Source organism: Notothenia rossii, assembly GCF_949606895.1.
Source record: "Notothenia rossii genome assembly, chromosome: 9".
NCBI lineage: Eukaryota > Metazoa > Chordata > Actinopteri > Perciformes > Nototheniidae > Notothenia > Notothenia rossii.
The window spans coordinates 12,111,187-12,133,443 of record NC_136907.1 but is presented as its reverse complement, the minus strand read 5'-3'; the positions used below and the strand labels follow the sequence as shown (position 1 = coordinate 12,133,443).

The window sequence follows — 22,257 nt, the reverse complement described above, 5'->3', positions numbered from 1 at the left end:
AGGAACAAAAACACCTCTCTGAATAATTCAATGCGTTGCAGGGAGACAGTGAGAGTGACGCTGAGTTCTGCATTACATGTTTTATTTACATAACATTATATAAAACACATTGACAAACACTCTTTGAAATAAACATGGATGTGACCAAATTAGGGGCTTGACCTCTGCGGAGATAAGTAAGGGTCATACGCTAACCTTCATTTCCAACCTATATTTATCTGTACTTACATTCATCGTCATAGTCCTATGAGTAACGCGTGAAAGAGAGAGTGAGATGTGTGCGTTCTTCTGAACTTAGAGAGGAGGAAGTTGTAAGAAACAGCGTCTGAATCAACTCCCCTGCCCTCATTCATTTAGTCTGTTACCAAACTAGAAAAACAGTGCACAGGATGGATGAGCAGATGTTGTCACTCAAGATGTTCCGGATCGAATCCTCGCCTCCTGTCAGCGTGTCAAGATATGTTTCATCAGTAACAGTGGATCATTAATAATTTCATCCAAATCTTGAAGCCTTTGTGTGATTTCTCGCTCTTATGTCAAATCTTCTGAAAACCAATTTGTGCTCTTCTCACTCCTGTCATGTATGCTTTAATTGTACACCTGTTTTGCAAGGATATGATCATTAGTGTACACTGCCCTCAAGCGGTAAACAATTCAAATCATTCTCCAGCAGGACATTTGTTGTCTTTGGTTATCTTGGGGTACATGATGTCTATCAAAGGCATTAGTATGTTTGATGTTAGATCTTCTTGAAACACAGTGATGTAAAACAGTTTAAGGTGCTGCTCACACGGGAACATTTGCGTTTATGCACAGTATGCGTTTTCAAAAAAGTCTTCCGTTCACACGTATTCGTTTCATTTGACGTGTCTGTTCACACGAGAACGCTGGAAACGCTGTAGGACATATGCCGGGCCTGTAACTGGCGCTGTAACTTCCGCCACAAAATACACTAAAAGCAGCGAGTATAAGATCCCCCCCGGATGTGTGAGGCAGGCGGGGGTGAGCAGGAGAGGTGGGGGGAGGCGGGGCTAGCGTTATTTTTTCAGGAAATGATCGTATAGAGGCAATTACACGGAGCCATTGGACCCCCCCAGAGCCTTTCGTTTGCAAATCTATCCACCTTGGGACCCGTTATCGTTTGTGGGGTCCGTTTCTATCGTTTTGTTACGGCCTCGTGTAAATGAAAGGGCTAGACGCAAGAGAAACTATGCGGATCCAACCCGTTTTGTTCTCGTGTAAACGGGGTCTCAAATTGATATTTTCAGTAGGATGTAACACCTTCATTTAATCAAGCTCATGCTATGTCTTATTTTTAGATAAGTGTCGGCAGTGATCATCAGGATTTGGCTTCATTTATTTACCCAACATTTACTTAATATCTGCGTATCCCACAAAAACCTTGGTTGATCCTTTGATAAATATTGTACTCATTTTGTGTATACAGGAATTAAGGGAATAGCATAGCCTGTGACCTAAGATTTTCATTGTCATAACTTGTTACGACTGAATAAACGGGTTTGAACTCAAATGCACGACTCACACAGGTTAACAAAAAAAGTTTTTATTCAAACCAAAGCTCAACGACAGTGGTAAACAAAAACAAAGTCACTCTTAATGAGGAAAAAACACTAACAAAACAAAATCACTTCAATGAGGAAACACACTAGGAGCATGAATCTATGAATACTTAGACAAGACGTGGCTCAAAGCTCTGCTTGGGATTCTTTCTGGCATGATACGCTGGTAGACTGTCACAAGAAACGAACTGGCACAGGACAGAGGGAGACGAAGACAATAAATACACCAGGTCATGGGGAACAGGTGGAAACAATCAGGGGCGTGGTCGACAATCACAGGAGTGGGAGACACACAAGGAAGGGAGGTCAGAGTATCTGAAACGAGAGGAAAGGTTACTATTCATAATTAAAGGGGAAAATAACTTGACAAAAACACTTAACTAAACTAACATAATTTGCGAGAGATGACATAACTACACTGTAGCTGTGTACAAATGATAATAACAGCCTTGAATCCTTGAAAACATTTCGGTAAATGACACGGATAAAATGCAGTATTAAAATTCAATATGTTAAAATAAATAGCCATTTGATTGTTAATAATATTTAAAGAGACAAACACTTTATTTGGATCTTATGTGCTCAACAAACAGTAACGGTTTACCCTCATGGCTCGGCTGCATACAGAGATGAAGATGTAGGAGAGTTTTTGTGCTCTAAGTGACCGGTTCACCTTGACGATGTTAACTCTGTTTTCCAGTCCTTTTGAGATGATGAAAATATTAAACAATGAAAAATAATTTTGTATTCCATGCAGGGAGTTCCAGTCGTTCTTCTTCTCCATGAGTTATCAGACTATGAAGGGGATTGGAGTATCCTCCCTGCGCTTCCTCAGTGAGTGTTAAACACACACATGGGGATGATAAACAAATTCATCAAATCAGATTCAATAAGCGTTCATTGAGCGTTTGGCTTTAATGATTCCTGGATTATAAAATAAATGCATGAAGTTTATGGCTCTGTGTGGATGTTTCCAGTCTCTCTGCCTTTTATGGCCAATCAGCATCCTGGTTTTTCTTCATTGAGGAAGGAACCAGAGTCACACTGTCTGCTCTGCTGCAGGTCCTCCACAGATACCAAGTCCAGGAGGTGAGATGCACTCTGACATGCACACCATTTTGAACAATACTTACTGGGTGTACTAAACAGCCCTTCCAGCTACATGAATGAACATATGGTGATGTAGTTTCCTGCACTGATGCACAAGCACTAATGACAAAAAATAACTGAGCAACTTTTCTTTTCATATCCCTCTTTTCCCGTGCACCTCTTTGTAACTCAGGAGTGGTTCTTGGGTAAGCCTCTCTATGACGACGAAGCCTCCATTATCCACCACTATGCGTTCTCTGAAGACCTCGGTTCCTTCAGCTATCCGGACCCCGCCGCAGGCTGGGCTCTCAGCACGCCGCTGCTCCAGAGGTGTGTGTGCGCATGAATGTGTTGCTGATATGTTTGTCTCCTTTTCTTCATTATTTCCTTTTTTGAAAGGGTTGAAATCTCAAGGTTGTTTAAATAACACACTATCACAAGAGACGAGGAAATAAACACAAGTGGAATACGTTTGAATATATTCGTAATACACATGATGGTGTGTGTCTTACATCAGACTTTTGTATTTTCTTCTTTCTTTTTTTTGGTTATCCTAAACTTTTAGGCTCTTAAACTTTTTTCACATTACCATATTTTATTCAATATGCTCCTTAGATAACTTTGTATTTTATTTATTTTACTACTTTCTCCTTATCGTGCTTATTGTGAAGCACCTTGAGATGACGTTGTTTTTAAAGTCTGCTATATAAATGAAATGTATTATTATTTTCACTTCATTATTTTTGGCTTAAAGGAGACAAATGCAAACTTGACAAAGATGACTTTGACTGATAGCATTACCATTCATGTTTTTTCTTCCTTAAACTTTCATTGATGACAATAATGCTTCTTTATTGAATTCTGCCAAAATGGTGCTGTATAAATCTGGTATTGTGACAGGCCTGGGAAAAGTTCCCACTTGTATTCTGCTGTTTCTCTTCTCTCAGCATCTTTCTATTTAATGTGTTTCAGACTCGCTGAGCGGATACAATACAAGAGTCTGAAGTCAGATTTCACCATCGACTTGAAACACGAGGTACCTTGAATCATCTTCCAATTTCTGAATATGCGTGCCTTCTGCTGCTTATCACTATGCTAGGATAACTATTGGACCGCTGTTTTTATTTAAAATTCTACTTTCCGCCTCTAGAGCTGCTGTGAAAAGTGACTCCAGTGTTACCTTCCTGGCTGCCTGCTGAGATAAAACGCTTAGACGTGTATAAATCATAGAAAATATTCTCCCAGAATGTAGATTTTTGTTGAAAAGGCTCCTGCAGCTTTCTATGCCTGAAGCTTCTGCTATATTTATTATTATATTATTGATGCAAAATGACTAGTTCTGAATGAATCTACTTATGTGTATTAATGTGTGTTGAGGGAGATTGAGTATTCACGTCGAGCATTTTAAAATTATACTTTGAAAGTGGGAAAAACTTTTAGCCGGTTGTTTGGAAAGTTTGAAATTACATTGTGGTACAGGGCCGGCCCTTGGCATAGGCAGTATAGGTGAATGCTAAGGGCGCATCAACCTATGGGGGGCGCCGAACATTTTTATTTAAATAAAAACTAAATTAAATTAAATTAAAACAATTTTTTTATTTACATTTCATAACAAAACAATTTCCCGATTTTGGATCAACATCCTATTATCTTATCTTAACAGAACTACGCACAGGTCCCTCTGCTGTAATTAATGTAAATTACAGTAAAAACCAGAGGTTTATGTTAAATTGTTCTTTTTTTTAAATAATGGTTTTCGTTTGCAATTATAGGTTTTAATTTTGTATTTGTGTTAATTTAAAATCTTGCCTAGGGCAGCAAATTGGTCAGGGCCGGCCCTGTTATGGTAACATTGTTTTAAATTTGTTCTGATACGGGAGTTCATTCAAAGTTAAAGTGATGTTTTTTGCTTTACTTCCCCCGTCTTCACAACTATTAAATACATTTATTCGTAATGTTACTCATGCATTATTCATAAACTTGGAGCTGTGTGCCCTCCTTTGAAAATGTCAATTGACTTGTGGGTAATGATTGTACAGAATAAATAAGTCACTATCGAAATTAATGTATATGACTTACCCATTGAGAGCTGCCAGAAAACTAAAGACAGTCATTTACAATTCGAGGAGCTGCCTTACCCGTAAATGCAAATCACTGTTTCAAATATTACGCATAAGCCCAACATTTGTCTTTTATTTTGTTTCTTTTATTTTTAGGTTGCTTTGTATATTTGGGAAGAAGGAAATGGTCCAAAGCTGACGGCAGTTCCAGAGTTTTGTACAGAGACGAGAGACAACTGTGCCACCACATTTACATCCTACCTTCCCAACTGCGTATGTACTTTTATTACATTGAAAATGTGGTGTTCATAAACCTTTGCACTAAGTTCTTGAAAAGTGTGCCTGTATTAGCATGTGAGTTTCTGAGCGTTATATAATGAGGACTTCAAGGTGTTCTTTCAGGGTTGCTTCTTTTAATCCACCATCTTGAATCACATTTATAACTCAGCTGTCCGGCTGAGTTTAATTTGAGTACATTACACACGTCGCTGGTGCCAAAGTCTATTATGCAGGCTGACAAATAATCAGGTCCTGCAGGATGAGTAAGCCCGGCCTGAAGGCCGTAACAGAAATCAATCAGACAGCTAGCCGAGTGGGAGGAAGGGGCGCTGCAGCATTTATTTAAAGCAAGATTAAGAAAAAGGTGTTAAACAAAACAACCCACACAAGGCAAGTCTGAATAACATTTTTACTTTTTGTAATCTGCTTTAAAGAACATTTTACATGTACATCGATTTAAAAAAAAAAATGACTTAAAAGAATAACTTATAAGTAATTGTAGATTTGGTTTTCATGCACATAATCATTCTCATAATGTATATTTCCACATATTTTGCATATGTTTTTTCCTCCTTTTTCTCACTACGGTCCTCTTATATGATAATGACACACTATTTATGAATAAAACACTTTGCTGTATAAATGACTTTTGTATTAATCAACTCTGCTGTCTGCGTATATCGGGCAATGTGTGAAAGGAGCATACATTTGAAGACCATCTGTCTCAAGGAATACATTAATAATTTAGCGCTAGATCTGATGATGATCATCTCACAGGAATTAGTGTCAAGCATCATCAGGAAGTGTCTGAAGTTTGTAAATATTCTGCAAGTGTCGCAGATCCAAAAAAAGAATTAAAATCCCAATTACTGCTGGTCTTTTGCTGGAATACGAATAGAGTATTGACAGGTGTAGTCGATGATAACACCTGACAGCGCTGTTAGGACCTAATGTGCCTGATTTTACCATCTGGACATTATTTTAAGTCCGTAACATTCAATGTATGTTCCACCTCACACTGTGTTTGTGGGTTCACCTTTGCACCTCTTGGCATTTTACAACTAAAACACATTCTTTTAAATAAAAAGCAACATTGTTTTTTCTTTCTTTCTTTTACTAGGGAGACCCGGTGTCAAAGAGAGATGTTTTTGTTGCTGTGAAAACCTGCCAGAAGTTCCACTCAGAGCGAGGTGTGTGCCTATTCCCGACAAGAACTGTTTAAACATTGTTAATAATAATAATATTGCACATGTTATATAGCAGCGAGTGTTTTGTAATGATATTTATATTGACAGATTGAAAGTTCTCAGTTCCCTTTACTGAAGGGTGAAGAGTTATATTGTTTGATGGCCACTGGGAGGAAAGACCTCCTGTGGCGCTCCGTGGTGGTCTTTGGTGTTCTCAGTCTATGGCTGAAAGTGCTGTGGTAAGAAACCAGTGTGGCATGCAGGGGGTGAGACTCGTTGTCCAGAATGTTGAGAAGTTTCCTCAGCATTCTCCTCTCCAACACCACTGCCAACGACTCCTGGTCCACTCCAAGGACAGAGCATGCTCTCCTGATGAGCTTGATGAATCTGTTGGCATCAGCTGTCTTCACCCTGCTGCCCCAGCACACTACAGCAAAGAAGATCACCACCGAGTAATAAAACATCTGCGACATAGTGCTGCAGACGTTAAAGGACCTGAGTCTCCTGAGGAAATACAGGCGACTCTGGCCTTTCTTATGTGGACACCCAGAAATGTGTGACTGTCCACAATGTCCACATCCATGCCCACGATGGTAATTGGGCTTGGGCGGTACTCTGCTTCCTAAAGTCCACCACTAGCTCCTTCGTTTTAGTAACGTTGAGCTGCAGGTGGTTCCGACCGCACCACTCCACAAAACTGTCCACCACACTCCTGTACTCAGCTTCCTGATCTCTGCTGATACAGCCCACAATGGCAGACTCATCTGAGAACGTCTGCAGATGGCAGGACTGTGAGCAGTGTATGAAGTCTGATGTGTAGATTGTGCACAGGAAGGGAGAGAGGACCGTGCCCTGAGGAGAGCCCGTGCTGCTCAATATTAGTAACAGTTAACCGAAGTTCTGTACATTGGTGAAAGAACAATACAATATATAGCAAATATTAAAACAAAGTTAAAACATAGATGGCAATACCAACCAGATAGATACAAGATAGCTACAAGTAGAACAATGACAGTCAACCAAATACATGAAATAAATCCAACAGGAGGGCTACATGACGGTGAATATTGCAAAAGGCTAAGTTTTTAATAAGCTTAGAGAAAGGGCTGATTTAAGAGAAAGTGGTAGTTAAGAGTACCTCAGTATTTAGTAAATATGTGATTTCTCTTCACCACTGATATTTTGTTTGAATATTCTCATCCTTAATGTTACTACAGTTTGTTTATGGTGTTTAAAAGTAGATGTATTTTGATTGATTATATATGATTAAGAGAGACGGCATTCATCCTACTTTGGAAGGTGCAAATCTCATTTCGGCAAACATTTCAGGGCTCTGTGGACTTAATCCATGACAAACTGGAGTTGAGACCAGGAGGCAGAGTCGCAGTCTTACACGCTTCTCTGCGCTCTCTCCTAGGCAGTCATCCATAGGAATCCCGAACCCAATAAAATACCCAATATTAACGGTGTGTGTGTCTGCCCAAGGACAATTTAAGGTAAACCTAATAGAGGTGTCACACATAATAACCTAATAACAGTAAATGTAACAACTACTACAGTGCAACAAAACAGGAAGATTAAATGTGGTCTCTTAAACATAAGATCTCTAGCATCTAAAGCAATATTGGTAAATGATTTAATATCAGATTATAATATTGATATATTCTGTCTCCTTGAAACTTGGTTGAGACATGAAGAATATGTCAGCATAAATGAGGCCACTCCACCCAGCCATATCAATACTCATATTGCCCGAGGCACGGGCCGAGGAGGTGGAGTGGCAGCAATCTTTGACTCAAGTTTACTTATCAATACTAAACAAAAATTAAATTATACCTCCTTTGAAAGCCTCATTTTCAGTCTTACGCATCCGACCTGGAAAACTTTGCAACTTTCCTTATTCAGAATTCTTATCAGAATTCTCTTGAGTTTTTATCAACTTTGGTACTTAAAACAGATAAAGTAATTATCGTAGGTGACTTTAATATTCATGTTGACGATGATAAAAATAGCCTTACTGTTGCATTTAACTCTATATTAGATTCTGTTGGTTTCTGTCAGTGTAAATAAACCAACCCACTGCTATAATCACACTCTCGACCTTGTTCTGACTTATAGTATTGAAATTGAGCAACTATTAGTCGAACCGCATAATCCTGCCTTATCCGACCATTTCTTAGTAACTTTTGAAGTACTGTTACTAGACTACAAAGCATTAGCCAAAAGCTCCTGCAGCAGAAACCTATCCGTTAGTGCTATAGCCACATTTAAGGAAGAGATTCCACCAATACTTAACTCGATAGCATGTCTGCATGTAAGGGAGGAAACTTATACAAAATGTACACCACCCCAAATTGATCATGTTGTTGATAGTGCTACAGGTGCGCTGCGAATAAAATTAGACTGTGTTGCTCCTTTGAAAAAGAAGAAAATAAAACAACATAGATTAGCTCCATGGCATAATGCCGAAACCCGCAAAATAAAGCAAAAGTCGAGACAACTTGAAAGGATATGGCGTTCCACTAAACTTGAAGAATCTCGTTTAATTTGGCATATTACTCTCAATGAATATAAGAAAGCACTGGGTAAAGCAAGAGCAGCCTACTACTCCTCATTAATGGATGAGAATAAGAATAATGCAAGATTTCTAGGCCAGGCTGACAGAGAGCCACAGCTCTATTGAGCCTTCTATTCCCATAGCACTCAGTAGTAATGATTTTATGTGCTTTTTTAACGATAAAATTGTTACTCTTAGAAACAAAATCAACGACCTCTTGCATTTGACCAGTATAGTATTATCAACAGCTCCCGGAAACGTAAGTTCTAATATTACACTAGATAGTAAACTAAAATGCTTTTCAGCCATAAACCTTGAACAATTAAATTCAATGATTCTCTCTTCTAAACCATCAACGTGCATCTTAGACCCGATTCCAACTAAGCTGTTAAAAGAAGTTTTTCCATTAATTAGCACTTTTTTATTAAATATTATGAATATGTCTTTATTATCAGGCTATGTTCCACAATCATTCAAAGTAGCAGTGATAAAACCGCTTCTTGAAAAGCACAACCTCGATCCAGAGGTTTTAGCCAACTATAGACCTATTTCTAATCTTCCGTTCCTCTCAAAAATTCTTGAGAAAGCAGTCGCAAAGCAGCTGTGTGATTACTTAAAAAACTATGATTTATTTGAAGATTTTCAGTCTGGCTTTAGAACACATCATAGCACAGAGACAGCTCTGGTTAAAGTCACAAATGACATTCTAATAGCCTCAGACAAAGGACTCGTCTCTATTCTTGTCTTGCTCGATCTTAGTGCTGCATTTGATACTATCGACCATGATATCCTATTGCAAAGACTAGAGCACTTAGTTGGCATACAGGGAACTGCTTTAGGCTGGTTTAGGTCCTATCTATCTGAACGCTCTCAGTTTGTATGTGTCAACGATGAATCTTCCATGCAAACCAAAGTTAGCCATGGAGTGCCACAGGGCTCAGTGCTTGGACCTATTTTGTTCACACTATATATGCTTCCGTTAGGCAATATTATAAGGAATCATTCTGTAAACTTTCATTGTTATGCGGATGATACTCAACTATATTTATCAATCAAGCCTGATGAAATTAATCATTTAAATAAAATTCAAGACTGCCTCAAGGACTTAAAAACGTGGATGACCTTACATTTTTTGATGTTAAACACGACCAAAACTGAAGTTATTGTACTTGGCCCGAAGAATCTACGAAACAAATTATCTACAGATATACTAACTATGGATGGCATTAATTTGGCCTCCAGTGAGACTGTAAGGAATCTTGGTGTTATATTTGATCAGGATTTATCCTTTAACACCCACATAAAATCAATTTCAAGGACCGCCTACTTCCATCTACGTAACATTGCAAAGATCAGGCATATCTTGCCTCAAAACGATGCAGAGAAACTAGTCCATGCATTTGTTACTTCAAGGCTGGATTATTGTAACTCCTTATTATCAGGGTGTACCAAGAAGTCAGTCAAGTCGCTTCAGTTGATTCAAAATGCTGCAGCTCGTGTACTAACCAGAGTTAGGAAAAGGGACCACATTACTCCTGTTTTGGCTGCCTTACACTGGCTCCCTATAGAACACAGGATAGAATTTAAAATTCTTCTTCTCGCCTACAAAGCCCTTAATGGGCAGGCGCCATCTTACCTTAAAGAACTCCTTATACCCTACTGTCCTACTAGGGCATTGCGTTCCAAGAATGCAGGGTTGTTGGTTGTTCCTAGAGTCTCTAAAAGTACAATGGGAGCCAGAGCCTTTTCTTATCAAGCTCCACTTTTGTGGAATCAGCTTCCAGTTTGTGTTCCGGCGGCAGACACCCTATCCGTTTTTAAGAGTGCGCTTAAGACCTTCCTTTTTGATAAAGCTTATAGTTAGGGCTGTTTAGATTCAGCCCCTAGTTTTGCTGATATAGGCTTAGTTTGTCGGGGGACATCTTACTTCTTCCTTCTCTCTGTCTATACCTGTGTACTCTCATGTTCCGATTAACCCAGCTTCCCCAAATTTCTTTCTTTTTGGTGTCTATTTACGCCGGGATCCGGAGTCACGGATGATCCTGCGGTCCTGTGTCATGGATTGCGAGTCCTGGATCTTGAGTCGTGGCTGTGGTCCTAGATCATAAGTCCTGGATGGATATCCTCGTGGATTCATCTTCCTATTATACACACATGCATTTCCAAACATTTGGACTACCTATGTTGCAAATGTATTATCTTTTCAATTTACACACGGCATCTATTGCACGTCTGTCCGTCCTGGGAGAGGGATCCCTCCTCTGTTGCTCTCCCTGAGGCTTCTCCCATTTTTCCCTTTAAACTGTGGGTTTTCTCTGGAAGTTTTTCCTTGTACGATGTGAGGGTCTAAGGACAGAGGGTGTCGTATTGTCATACTGATATTCTGTACAAACTATGAAGTCCACTGAGACAAATGTAACATTTGTGATATTGGGCTATATAAATAAACATTGATTGATGTATTTATTTATGAGCACACTAGCAAGCCGATCTGTCCCCCTGAGGTCACGACATCGCGAAAATGAAATCTTTTAGTTAACGTTTGTCACAGGGCAAATATAAATTAAATGGAAATCACAGTGCAAGTTTTACTTCACAGTTTTAATTTGTCACCGCTTTTTTCTTTACTGCCACTCTCTAAACAGAGTGCCGGTCATTTAAAACATCCAGTTTAAATTCACAACCTCGTTTAGTCTGTCCGCTTAAATTGCAACAGTTTGTGTAATTATCCAAAACATTGGGTGCTTTTTTTTAGGGTCAAAATGAGCCAGCAGTTAGGGACTGAATATGTTAAAGCAACAGATAAACTCAAAAGGAGAAAGACCAGAGCGATTATCTCCCCAACCCGCTAATTGATATTCAGCTCTTATTAGCATTGCAGGGGAAAGCAGTAGTGTGCACTCCAAACAATTAGTTAGTGGAATCATTTGAGAGTAAATCAGCATAAAACTAATTTTGTGATTACTTATCATTATCCAAATCCACATGAAGTTAATGACAATGCTAGTTCAAAGACACACTATTAACTCTCTCCCCCAGTCTCACTCCCTTCTGTCGTTATTTGATAGTTTTCATAATTAACTCTGTACGTGTCTGTGTGATTCAGATTAAATGTTTAAGGCTCTACTTTCTCTCTTCCACCTGGCCTCTTTTGTTACCCTCTTCCATTTCTCCTCACAGTACCAGTGGTGAAGGCAACCTGGGAGAAAGACGCTGAGTTTTTGGAGTATTACAGCGACGTCACTGACGCCTCCATACCCACGATCAGCCTGGGAGTGCCCAACACTGAGAGAGGTAAGCGGATCTAGGAAGTGTAATCACACCACACCAACAACAAGGGACAAGCTTCATTTGTTGCACTTGAACACACCGCAAAGATTACAGCCAGAAGCCAACAATCAGTTACGTTCTGTGCCTGTGAGAGAGGAGGTAAAGTCACAGCAGCTGTGGTAGTGAGAGATCCCAGATAACAGCCTGTAGATATACACGTCGTTCTTTTGATACAAACAAAGCAGCGTTTGCCGAACCATTTTCACACTCACTCAACACTAACTCCTGGAGGTCATTGTGAAGTGAAAACATCATACATTAGACCTCTGTCTCCCCTTTTGACTTGAGTCATTTGTTTGTTTCCCTCGCGTCTGTTTCTCTTTGCTTATATTGAACGATCTTGGACTGTGGGTGTGTCATGGCTTTTAGAGAGATTAAATCACAGAGGTGTCCTGACAGCAGTCGGAGGATCCCTTAGAACAGTGGTTCCCAACCTGGGGGGCGCGCCCCCCTTGGGAGGACGCCAAAGATCGCAGGGGGGGGAACCAGGCCTCAGATGATTTAAGGCCAAATATCATATTTAGACTTCTTTTTTTGGGACTTTTTTTTTTTTTGTATATAATTGTAACGCAATACATGATTGTCACTAAAAGCCTTGTCCCTACACTACAATAAAATATAAAAAATAATTGATAAATTAATTTGAATACAATTTCAAGTGAGTGGCTATTAAAGGCTTAAAAAGACAGCAATGTATAATTCTGTCTTTAATAGAAATGTTTCTTCTGCCTGTAAAGTGTCCAAACCAGGCTTGTCTGGATAAGCGCATTTTTAAAACAGAGTCATTGTCCATGCCGGTTTCAGTTGGATTATTTGTCACAGTTGCTCCAATCAGATCGGTCTCCTCCATTTTGTAGATTATTTACAACTTTTGAATCCACATAAACACATCGGCAAAATCCGGCTTACTTTGAGCATGTGTTTTAAACAGTTTAATCCCTTTGTGAATGGTTTCCACTTGCGTCGTCCTTTAATTTCTTCATACAGCGGGAATCCAAATGAATGAATCCTGAGTCCAATAACCATCAAAGTCACATAGTGCTCCTTAATTACGCTTTCATCCTCCTTTAACAAGATACTTCACATTCATCCAGTTTGTGACAGTAGTTGTAGCATTTTTGAAACTTTGAAACTTTAATTACCGCCGTTGCGCCCCCCCCCCCCCCCCCCCCCCCCCCCTTGTGTGTGTGTTGGGGGGGGGGCGCAACTTCCAACAGGAGTCATTTGGGGGGGCTCTTGGGAAAAAAGGTTGGGAACCACTGCCTTAGAAGGAGCTCGGGGGGGAAGCTGAAGAGTTAGGGGATGTTTGTGACGGCTGTAACGACTACGCCCCTGACCTAAATAGGTAGCTTTAAAATGTGTGGATGGAGGGGGATCAATAGATGCTGGACCATAAGGGATACAATCTAATGACTTTTCCTCTGTTGCCAGCAGCAGGTCAAAGTTTCCACTTTCTTTAGTGAAATGTAATTTACTTGATGGATTGGCACAGAATATATTAAAGATATCCATTGGTTCCCAGATGATGTCTCCTAATAACTATGACCATCTAACTTTTCTTTTTTTGTGTGACTTTTCATCGCTTCAAAATGAACCATTTTCAGTTGGATGTTTTTATGGGATGATCATGTCGTTATGATCCTTTGACTTTTTTAGCACCATGTTGAGGTCAATCGTGTCAGTTGTCTAACACTTTGCTTTATGCCAATAAACCTGCAGGCGTATTGAAATGTCCTCCAGCATCAGTTGTACTCTGTGTTTAGAGCTAATACGTGTTATTATGCTAACAATCTAAACCAAGACGATAAACATTAATAAATGATTACAAACTAATGCTTATGTTTAATATATGAGATGGATTCAGGTTCGTTCTGATGTGAACGCAGCATTAGCATTGTAGTGTTTTCAATATTAGCTCGTTTGCACAATACAACCTCAAAGAGCCGTTGACTCTGTGTCCGCTCTCTGTGTGATAAACACATCGCTAGCAGTTTGGTGACTGTCAAGGTCAAGCTACAGTTCGAGAGTTAGTTCACTGCCACTTCACCCACCCCCCTTTTGTTTTGTGTTTTTTGTTTGCAATGTGAGATCCTTGTTAAAAGGATATGAAGTCCTTTAAGCTGTAACTCTCCTCTCTCACACTTCAAGTGCGCTGACGGAGGAATCCGTGTATGAAACTGAAAAAGCAGACAAGAAGTCTGAATAAATCCTGGCATTACAGCAAAGTCATTCCTCTTCCCAGTGAGGATTACTATGTAAATGTTTAAATCTCCTTCAGTCTTATATTTCCCTTGTTCACAGGCTGATGGAAGTCAAACACAATCTGTCAAGTCCTCTGTACAAAACGTTTTTCAAAAGGATTTTTTTATAACTTTCCAACCCCATCATTTTTGAACATTGTATTTCCTTAAGTGAAGTCCCTCGTCCTTTAGTCTAATATTCAAACCTCTTTTATGTCTTTTTTTGTTAATGCAACAGATTTAAGGTAACTGATGGGACATTTCTGCTTTAAAATGTTCCGTTAAAAACAACCCTAACTCTGTCTTTTGTGATTTGGATTGAGAAAAACGTAGTCATAGAAAATGATATATTGTACATTTAGCTGTATGCTCAGGAGAATAAAAGCAATGAAATGGCTCTGAGCTTCCTCTATTATTACTTACTGTATATGATCTGGGACATCTCAAGTTTTCTTCATACATTATTTTCATTCAGAAAATTGGTTATTTTGCTTGCCTAGCTATTTTGTCTTGTTGTAAAAATATGATGTGTTTTGTAAAAGTCAATATCATCAGTACCAGCGTGAATTGTCTATTTGCCAGATTTTCACAAACATGATTTGGCCTTTGAAGTAGATAACTTCTTTTTTTAATATCCCTGATTATGATTATGAATCAGAACCATTTTAAAATGATCAACAGAAAACTAATCCTTTTTGTAAATATGTTTACCTATCGGATTAAAACAGTCAGTGGATAAAATACTTGAATCGGGTCTGATGAGGTCTCATGAACCACAAACATGAATTGGAGATCTCTGCTTTATCTGTATGTCACCTCCCTGCAGGGCATTGTGGGAAGACATTTGCCATCTTGAAGCGGTTCTTAAGCAAAGACGTACCAAAGGCTGATTGGCTTCTCATTGTTGATGACGACACACTGATCAGGTAACTGGGAGAAGATATTTCTTTTCTATTCTACAACTGTCAACGAAAGGAAGAAAACACAACCTTAGATATCACATGACAGTGATTTATTTTAAGAACACACACACACACACACACACACACACACACACACACACACACACACACACACACACACACACACACACACACACACACACACACACACACACACACACATACACATACACATACACATACACATACACATACACATACACATACACATACACACATACCATGTATACATCGCTTCAAGGGACATTACATTGACTTACATGCATTCCTGGAGACTTATCCTAACCTTAACCATAACCAACACATGTCTAACCCTAACCTTTACCCTTAACCTTACCCTTACCCTAACCCTAATCCTAAACCTAACCAAGTCTTCACCCTAAAATGAATGATTCCCCTCATGGGGACCTCCAATTTGTCCCCATAAGGGAAGCGAGTCCCCACACGTGACTGTGTAAACAGATTTAGGTCCCCACAAGTATAGTAATGCTAGGCCACACACACACACACACACACACACACACACACACACACACACACACACACACACACACACACACAGGTCACTTGCTGGCTGACATAGTAATTATTTGTGATTTCAGGGACCAGTTAGATTTATAAATGTGTAACTTACTAACATTTCCAACAAAACTGGAGGAGGGAGTGAGATGGTCAGATGGTTAGTGAGAAAAGCTTTGAACCAAAGTCGTTTTGTTGCATTAAAGACACAACTTTAGAAACGGTTTGAATCCCTTAAAAATCCTCTTTAGTCTCTGAGCATAGACATTTGATGTAGCCAAGACATTGTTTTGTGTTTCTCCATACAGTCTTTACATGGAGGTTTCCTTCTGCACTTTTCTCTCTCATGACAACAGGGCATGTTTGGTTTTCTCTTTGAGGGAAATAGTTTTGTTGAAGCTGTTGTTGGCCTGCGGAGAAATGTAATGATAAGAGCTGCAGATAGAGCCATAAGAAATGAATGCAACTGATTATTTAATGTTTAATGTTGTTTTTATAGGCAAAAATGTAAGCTTTGTTAGTTCCAGGTTTAATATGTGCAATAAGTTCATTTCAATACGTTTTGCAATAAACATTGAACCAGTCCGGCCCTCGACCAGTACCGATTTTTTTATTTTGCCCCACTGTGTATTTGAGTTTGACCCCTCTGGTCTAGAGTCTATGATGTGTGCTTGTGTTTGGGAAATATGCACGCATGCTCCTCCCTTCCTGTCTGTTTGCTGTCTGTAGTTTACCCAGGTTGCGGCAACTGCTGCATTGCTACGACCCGAAGGAAGTAGTGATTCTGGGGGAGAGGTACGGCTACCGCTTGCTTCAGAGCGGATACAGCTACATCACAGGAGGAGGAGGGTGAGGCTGCGGGGAATGTGGGGGATGTTGATGCTAAGTTGTAAGGACAGAAGGTGAATCAAATTTTAACCATGAACCATGGGCTGTTTATTTGCAAATGTCGAGCTGTACAAGTACGGGAGCTGCAGGTTGCCAACACTTCTTTCTTTGAGTGTGTGTCTGGGTGTTTGTGTTCAGCTCAGCTTCTGACTGAACTCAGAACTGTCCTCTTTCAGTTTTCTTTTTCATTTATTTTATCTGCACATACAATTATGCTTAAAGAAGAATGCTTTGCAGGGAACAGCCACAGTTTAGCCAGTGGTGCGAAAGCTGCACAAATAGAAAAGTGTTATTAAGTCAAAATTGGAGAATAAACGTTCACTCTATCTGACTGTTGCATTGAGCAGCACAGTATGTGTATACCTGTTGCATTGAGCAGCACAGTATGTGTATACCTGTTGCATTGAGCAGCACAGTATGTGTATACCTGTTGCATTGAGCAGCACAGTATGTGTATACCTGTTGCATTGAGCAGCACAGTATGTGTATACCTGTTGCATTGAGCAGCACAGTATGTGTATACCTGTTGCATTGAGCAGCACAGTATGTGTATACCTGTTGCATTGAGCAGCACAGTATGTGTATACCTGTTGCATTGAGCAGCACAGTATGTGTATGCCTGTTGCATTGAGCAGCACAGTATGTGTATACCTGTTGCATTGAGCAGCACAGTATGTGTATACCTGTTGCATTGAGCAGCACAGTATGTGTATACCTGTTGCATTGAGCAGCACAGTATGTGTATACCTGTTGCATTGAGCAGCACAGTATGTGTATACCTGTTGCATTGAGCAGCACAGTATGTGTATACCTGTTGCATTGAGCAGCACAGTATGTGTATGCCTGTTGCATTGAGCAGCACAGTATGTGTATACCTGTTGCATTGAGCAGCACAGTATGTGTATTCCTGTTGCATTGAGCAGCACAGTATGTGTATACCTGTTGCATTGAGCAGCACAGTATGTGTATACCTGTTGCATTGAGCAGCACAGTATGTGTATACTTGTTGCATTGGGCAGCACAGTATGTGTATACCTGTTGCATTGAGCAGCACAGTATGTGTATTCCTGTTGCATTGAGCAGCAAAGTATGTGTATGCCTGTCCCAAAACGTTATTGCGACTGCATTCTGGTAAATATTACATAAAGTATCAGTATTTCTTGAGTACACCATAGCATTAAATCAGTACATTTAAAATGTATATTAAATACAAGACAAATCTGGTAGGGTTGAAATCTTGTCATACATTTTGACTACAATTTGCTATATTTTAATGTACTTTGTATATATATTATATTATTGAATGATCAAATGACTAATTTTATGTTGATATTAAGTTATTTATTCACACTGACTAAAATGGCCTCCAAAATAAAGGACAAACATAATTCTAATTTATACCCTTTTTGCTGGTTTGGTCTCTACCAACCCCTGAGGGCTCTGTTAAAAAATGTAAACTTGCTGATAACACAACATTGCCAAGCCTGATATCACGAGACATTGAATGAGCTTACAGAAATTAGGGTCTTGTCGCAAGTTAGCAAGGGCTGTCGCTACAACTTGAATTAGTATTTTTCAAAACTAAGTAGCTGGTGTTTGACTCTTTGAGGGATGGGCAGGCTCTCTCACTAAAGACTATTACCAACTTAAAGATTGGAAAAGTGCACCACCGGAGCAACAATCTCCTCTCTAAATTGTGGTGCATGGAATTGGAATCTTCCTGATCATCAAAAAGTTCACCTAAAAAGTTGTCCAGAGCGGGGAAGCTGCGGTTCTACAGAGCTACAGGGGAAAATGTTTTCATCTTTTTGATATTTGTGTGTTATGGCAACCAAACCAACCTCTTTAAACTCACTCCATCTATGACACGCATGAGACCGGCGTTGATTTCAAAGGTCTTAAAATAGTATAGGACTCCAGGCTTCCTGACAAACATCCTTAAGAACACTGCCCTCAGGAAAAAGACAACCAGAACGTAGACATGCCCTTTTCTCCACAGCACAACCACTAAATTACTAAAGGGTTCCCCAAATCTGCTCCAGCACTTTATAAAAGGTTTAAAGGACTGTCACTTTGTGTGTTTTATGGGACAGGGTGTTGTTGTGTGTGTTAGACCTTTTTATTTCCTATTATTTCCTTGTCCTGATTCAATTCACTTACAACTAAGTTGAAATTCAATAAAGTAGAAACATCTGACTCTGCTCAAGCTGCTGAATGCTCCAATATGTTCACCAGCTAACATTTATTTTGGCTACACATCCCGTAAAAAGAAAAAACAGTGATGGAAGCGTTGATAGTCCTGACAGGCTGAATACTGTGTGTGAAGAAAAGGATATTTTCATCCCAAAGTTCAAGGAAAACTGCCTCTTTGAAATATAAAAATACTTAGTTTTACATGATAACATAACAAAAATGAATACGGCTCAGACAGTCACATAAACCTTGTATCATGTTTTATTGTGCTGTTGATTCCCTTTATTATTTAAATATCTGTTTTTTTCTGTGAGCAGCATGGTGCTCAGTCGGTCTGCGGTGTCCCGGCTCGTTTCCAGTGGTTGTGGTTGCTATAGTGACGACGCTCCTGATGACATGGTGCTGGGCCGGTGCTTCACTTCCCTCGGTGTTCCCATCACACACAGCCCCCTGTTCCACCAGGTAGGAAACAATACACACATTTTTATTTGTTCGCTACGTAATGTAACTTGTCAAAGACATTGGGGTCAGTGCACAGCAGAACGTGCAGAACATGCAGACATGTGAAATGTGAAATGTTCTTCAGGGAAGCATATCATTCAGCAAATGTAAAGAATAACGTTTCCAAAAGTATTTGAGTGTCGAATGCATATTCAATGCATCAACATGCTCAACACAACTTCCTAACTTTAGTTACTTTTCCAAGAACAGTCGACTGTGCTAATATCTAAATGATAACTATGAAATTACACTTTCTTTCATTGAAATTCCTATTGAACATGTTAGGAAATGACCTACCCGTGAAGAAAGTGTTATTCATTTTGAAATGTTGGAGAATTGCTTTTCTCAATGTTTAGCTCTTATTTATTCCCTTTTTTGTGCTTTCATCTGATAGCAATAGTGAAGAGAGGATTTGTGCTCATCTGGTATGTTCTCTAACCACTAATCTATCAGGTTGTGTAGAAAAAGTACCTTTGAAAGTACTTGTATTTTCAAATTGATTTGCCTAAAATAAATTCCATCCTTGCATAAGGTCAATTTGTGATGCAATTTAGGATCACTTTGTCTATCAGGCAATGGTTTAAAGTATCAGAGGATCCACTCATCAATATATTAAATGAAATATGAATCGTATCAAACACCAACGCTTGTTCTTGATATTTTAGGCCCAACCGTATGACTACTCCGAGGCGACGCAGCAGGCCATCTCCTTCCACAAACACTGGAACATAGATCCTGTGGTCGTCTACAAACACTGGCTGCAGGACACACAGCCACGAGATGAACTGTAGAAACACCGTCAGAATGAACTGAGGCCAACAGCGGCATTATTTGCACCTCAGCAACTATCTGCCCATCTCAAAGGCAGATTTAGAAAAGATATTGCACTTGATTGCATTTATCCGTGAGGCAAAGTATTAGTGTTGCTTGTGCAGCCAGAACAAAGTATGCAAATTAGAGAACAATTTAAATGCCGTACATCGTAACGCACAAAGAGAAGAAATATTCCTAAAAACAACCAAGACAGTCTTTTTGTTTTTGCAGTGAGGTTAATTTGCATAAGTTGGGAACAATTTTGTGCCAAAGATATGCATATTACCTCATTTAAATATATGCAAATAGCACAGAAACAAGAAGATTCTGGTTGCCCTCACTGCAGTTAGGGTGTATTTTCCTTTGCCGATTCTTTGAGAATAACTGTTTATTTATTTCTTATTCTTATTTGTGCAGGTGTTGCGCACAATCCTTCGTGAAATTGCATATGTAAACCGAACATTGAATCAAATTTGCACAACAGCAAAGAGCTAAAAATGTGCAAATACGCGGCAACCGATAATATTAACTTCCAATTCCCTGAGTAATTGGACTTGTTGACATCAGTACAGTGTGTAAGCCTCTTCTTGTGCCTGTCAGCCATTAGAGGGGCTGCATCTTAACAATGGTCACCACTTTGTGTGTGTGTGTGTGTGTGTGTGTGTGTGTGTGTGTGTGTGTGTGTGTGTGTGTGTGTGTGTGTGTGTGTGTGTGTGTGTGTGTGTGTGTGTGTGTGTGTGTGTGTGTGTGTGTGTGTGTGTGTGTTGCAAAATGAACTGAGTGATTCATTTTTATGAAGTTGTAATGACAGTATTTCTGCATGAAATAGAATTCAAATGTTAATCTCAGAACTGTAGAAAATGTAACAAAATCCTAGGCAATTGTCAAATATAAAATGTAACCCCATTCACTAGAATGAAGCATTAAAGTATTTAATCTCCCTGTAATGCTCATCCACAGAAGCACAATTGCTTGTCCTCAGTAAAGACTAATGGGATTATTCCGGGAAGATGGATACGAATACATATTTATGACACCATGTCCCTTTTCTAGTATCACACATAGTCTTCAAAAAGAAACTGTCACTACGTGCAGCCAATGTCCCGGTTGCTATAGTAACTAGTGTCACAGTGACACACTAAGGCACTTCATAACTCGTGGGGTTTTGGCATCAATGAGAATGAGTGAAAAAGTAATGGACACAAAGGCTGAGGCATGTATTATTATCAAGGAAGTGAAAGCTTTCCTACAACTTTGATTTCAGTCCGTTTTGGAACTGTCATTATGTGTTTCCCTGTGTGAGGCATACACACACTGTGATTCCCGCTGGCTTCACACTGTTCTGTCAGTCTGTTTTAGTAAAAGAATACACAAACAATTATTCAACTCTATGAATATTTAATTTCAAATCATAAAAACAGGTAATTAGTGTTTCAGCCAGTATTTATTTATTCATAAAAGCAGCTGCAGAATGGCATTTTAACGCAGGCAGCTGTGGTTGTAATTACTTTTGAAACCATCCACACTGACTAACCAAAAAACAAACAGTGGTGCTGTTTACAGATAAATAACACAATTATAAACAGCTGAAAATGTTAGAGACTGAATCGCATAATCATATTCAACGTTAAAACCATATACACTTTTTTAAAGATTTTTGAAAAAGGTAGAAGTAGATACCAAAAATGTTAAACTATTCTTAAAAAGAGTGCCTGTCCGAAAGTTAAATGAAAAATATTATTAACATAAATGAATAAAGCTCATGTTATTAACATCAAGACTAATTGAAATTATATAGTAAACGACTTGTTTGTTAATTGTCTCTTCTCTTAGCTTAGATGTATTTTAGTCTGCTGTTTCCTTATTATATTCTGTCCGGAAAATTGTAAAACCTTCTTCATGGTCTCCCTTGAAGAGGCTACAATCCTCAAATGAACCAGCCTGCATGGCTAAATAAATAAAACAGTTAATAATAAAATTGTCTTCTCACCAAAAAGGCACAGATCACATCAGAACACACTGGTAACATCCTAAAAAATATTTAAACACTTTAGTTCAT

The 22,257-nt window shown here is 39.2% G+C and overlaps 1 protein-coding gene across 1 annotated transcript in view; it reads left to right on the top strand.

Annotated features, from left to right (window-relative positions):
• The window catches only part of b3glctb (beta 3-glucosyltransferase b), a 30,062-nt gene extending 8,090 nt beyond the window's left edge, over window positions 1–21,972 (top strand). The window contains exons 5-15 of the mRNA XM_079647850.1: window positions 2,338–2,414; window positions 2,558–2,669; window positions 2,863–2,999; window positions 3,642–3,705; window positions 4,886–5,002; window positions 6,129–6,198; window positions 11,933–12,046; window positions 15,149–15,248; window positions 16,533–16,652; window positions 19,202–19,346; window positions 20,051–21,972. Coding sequence (XP_079503976.1) covers window positions 2,338–2,414; window positions 2,558–2,669; window positions 2,863–2,999; window positions 3,642–3,705; window positions 4,886–5,002; window positions 6,129–6,198; window positions 11,933–12,046; window positions 15,149–15,248; window positions 16,533–16,652; window positions 19,202–19,346; window positions 20,051–20,176 — 1,182 coding nt within the window. The 3' untranslated portion in view covers window positions 20,177–21,972. The remainder of the gene's footprint in view (window positions 1–2,337; window positions 2,415–2,557; window positions 2,670–2,862; window positions 3,000–3,641; window positions 3,706–4,885; window positions 5,003–6,128; window positions 6,199–11,932; window positions 12,047–15,148; window positions 15,249–16,532; window positions 16,653–19,201; window positions 19,347–20,050) is intronic.
• The last annotated feature ends 285 nt before the right edge of the window (window positions 21,973–22,257 follow it).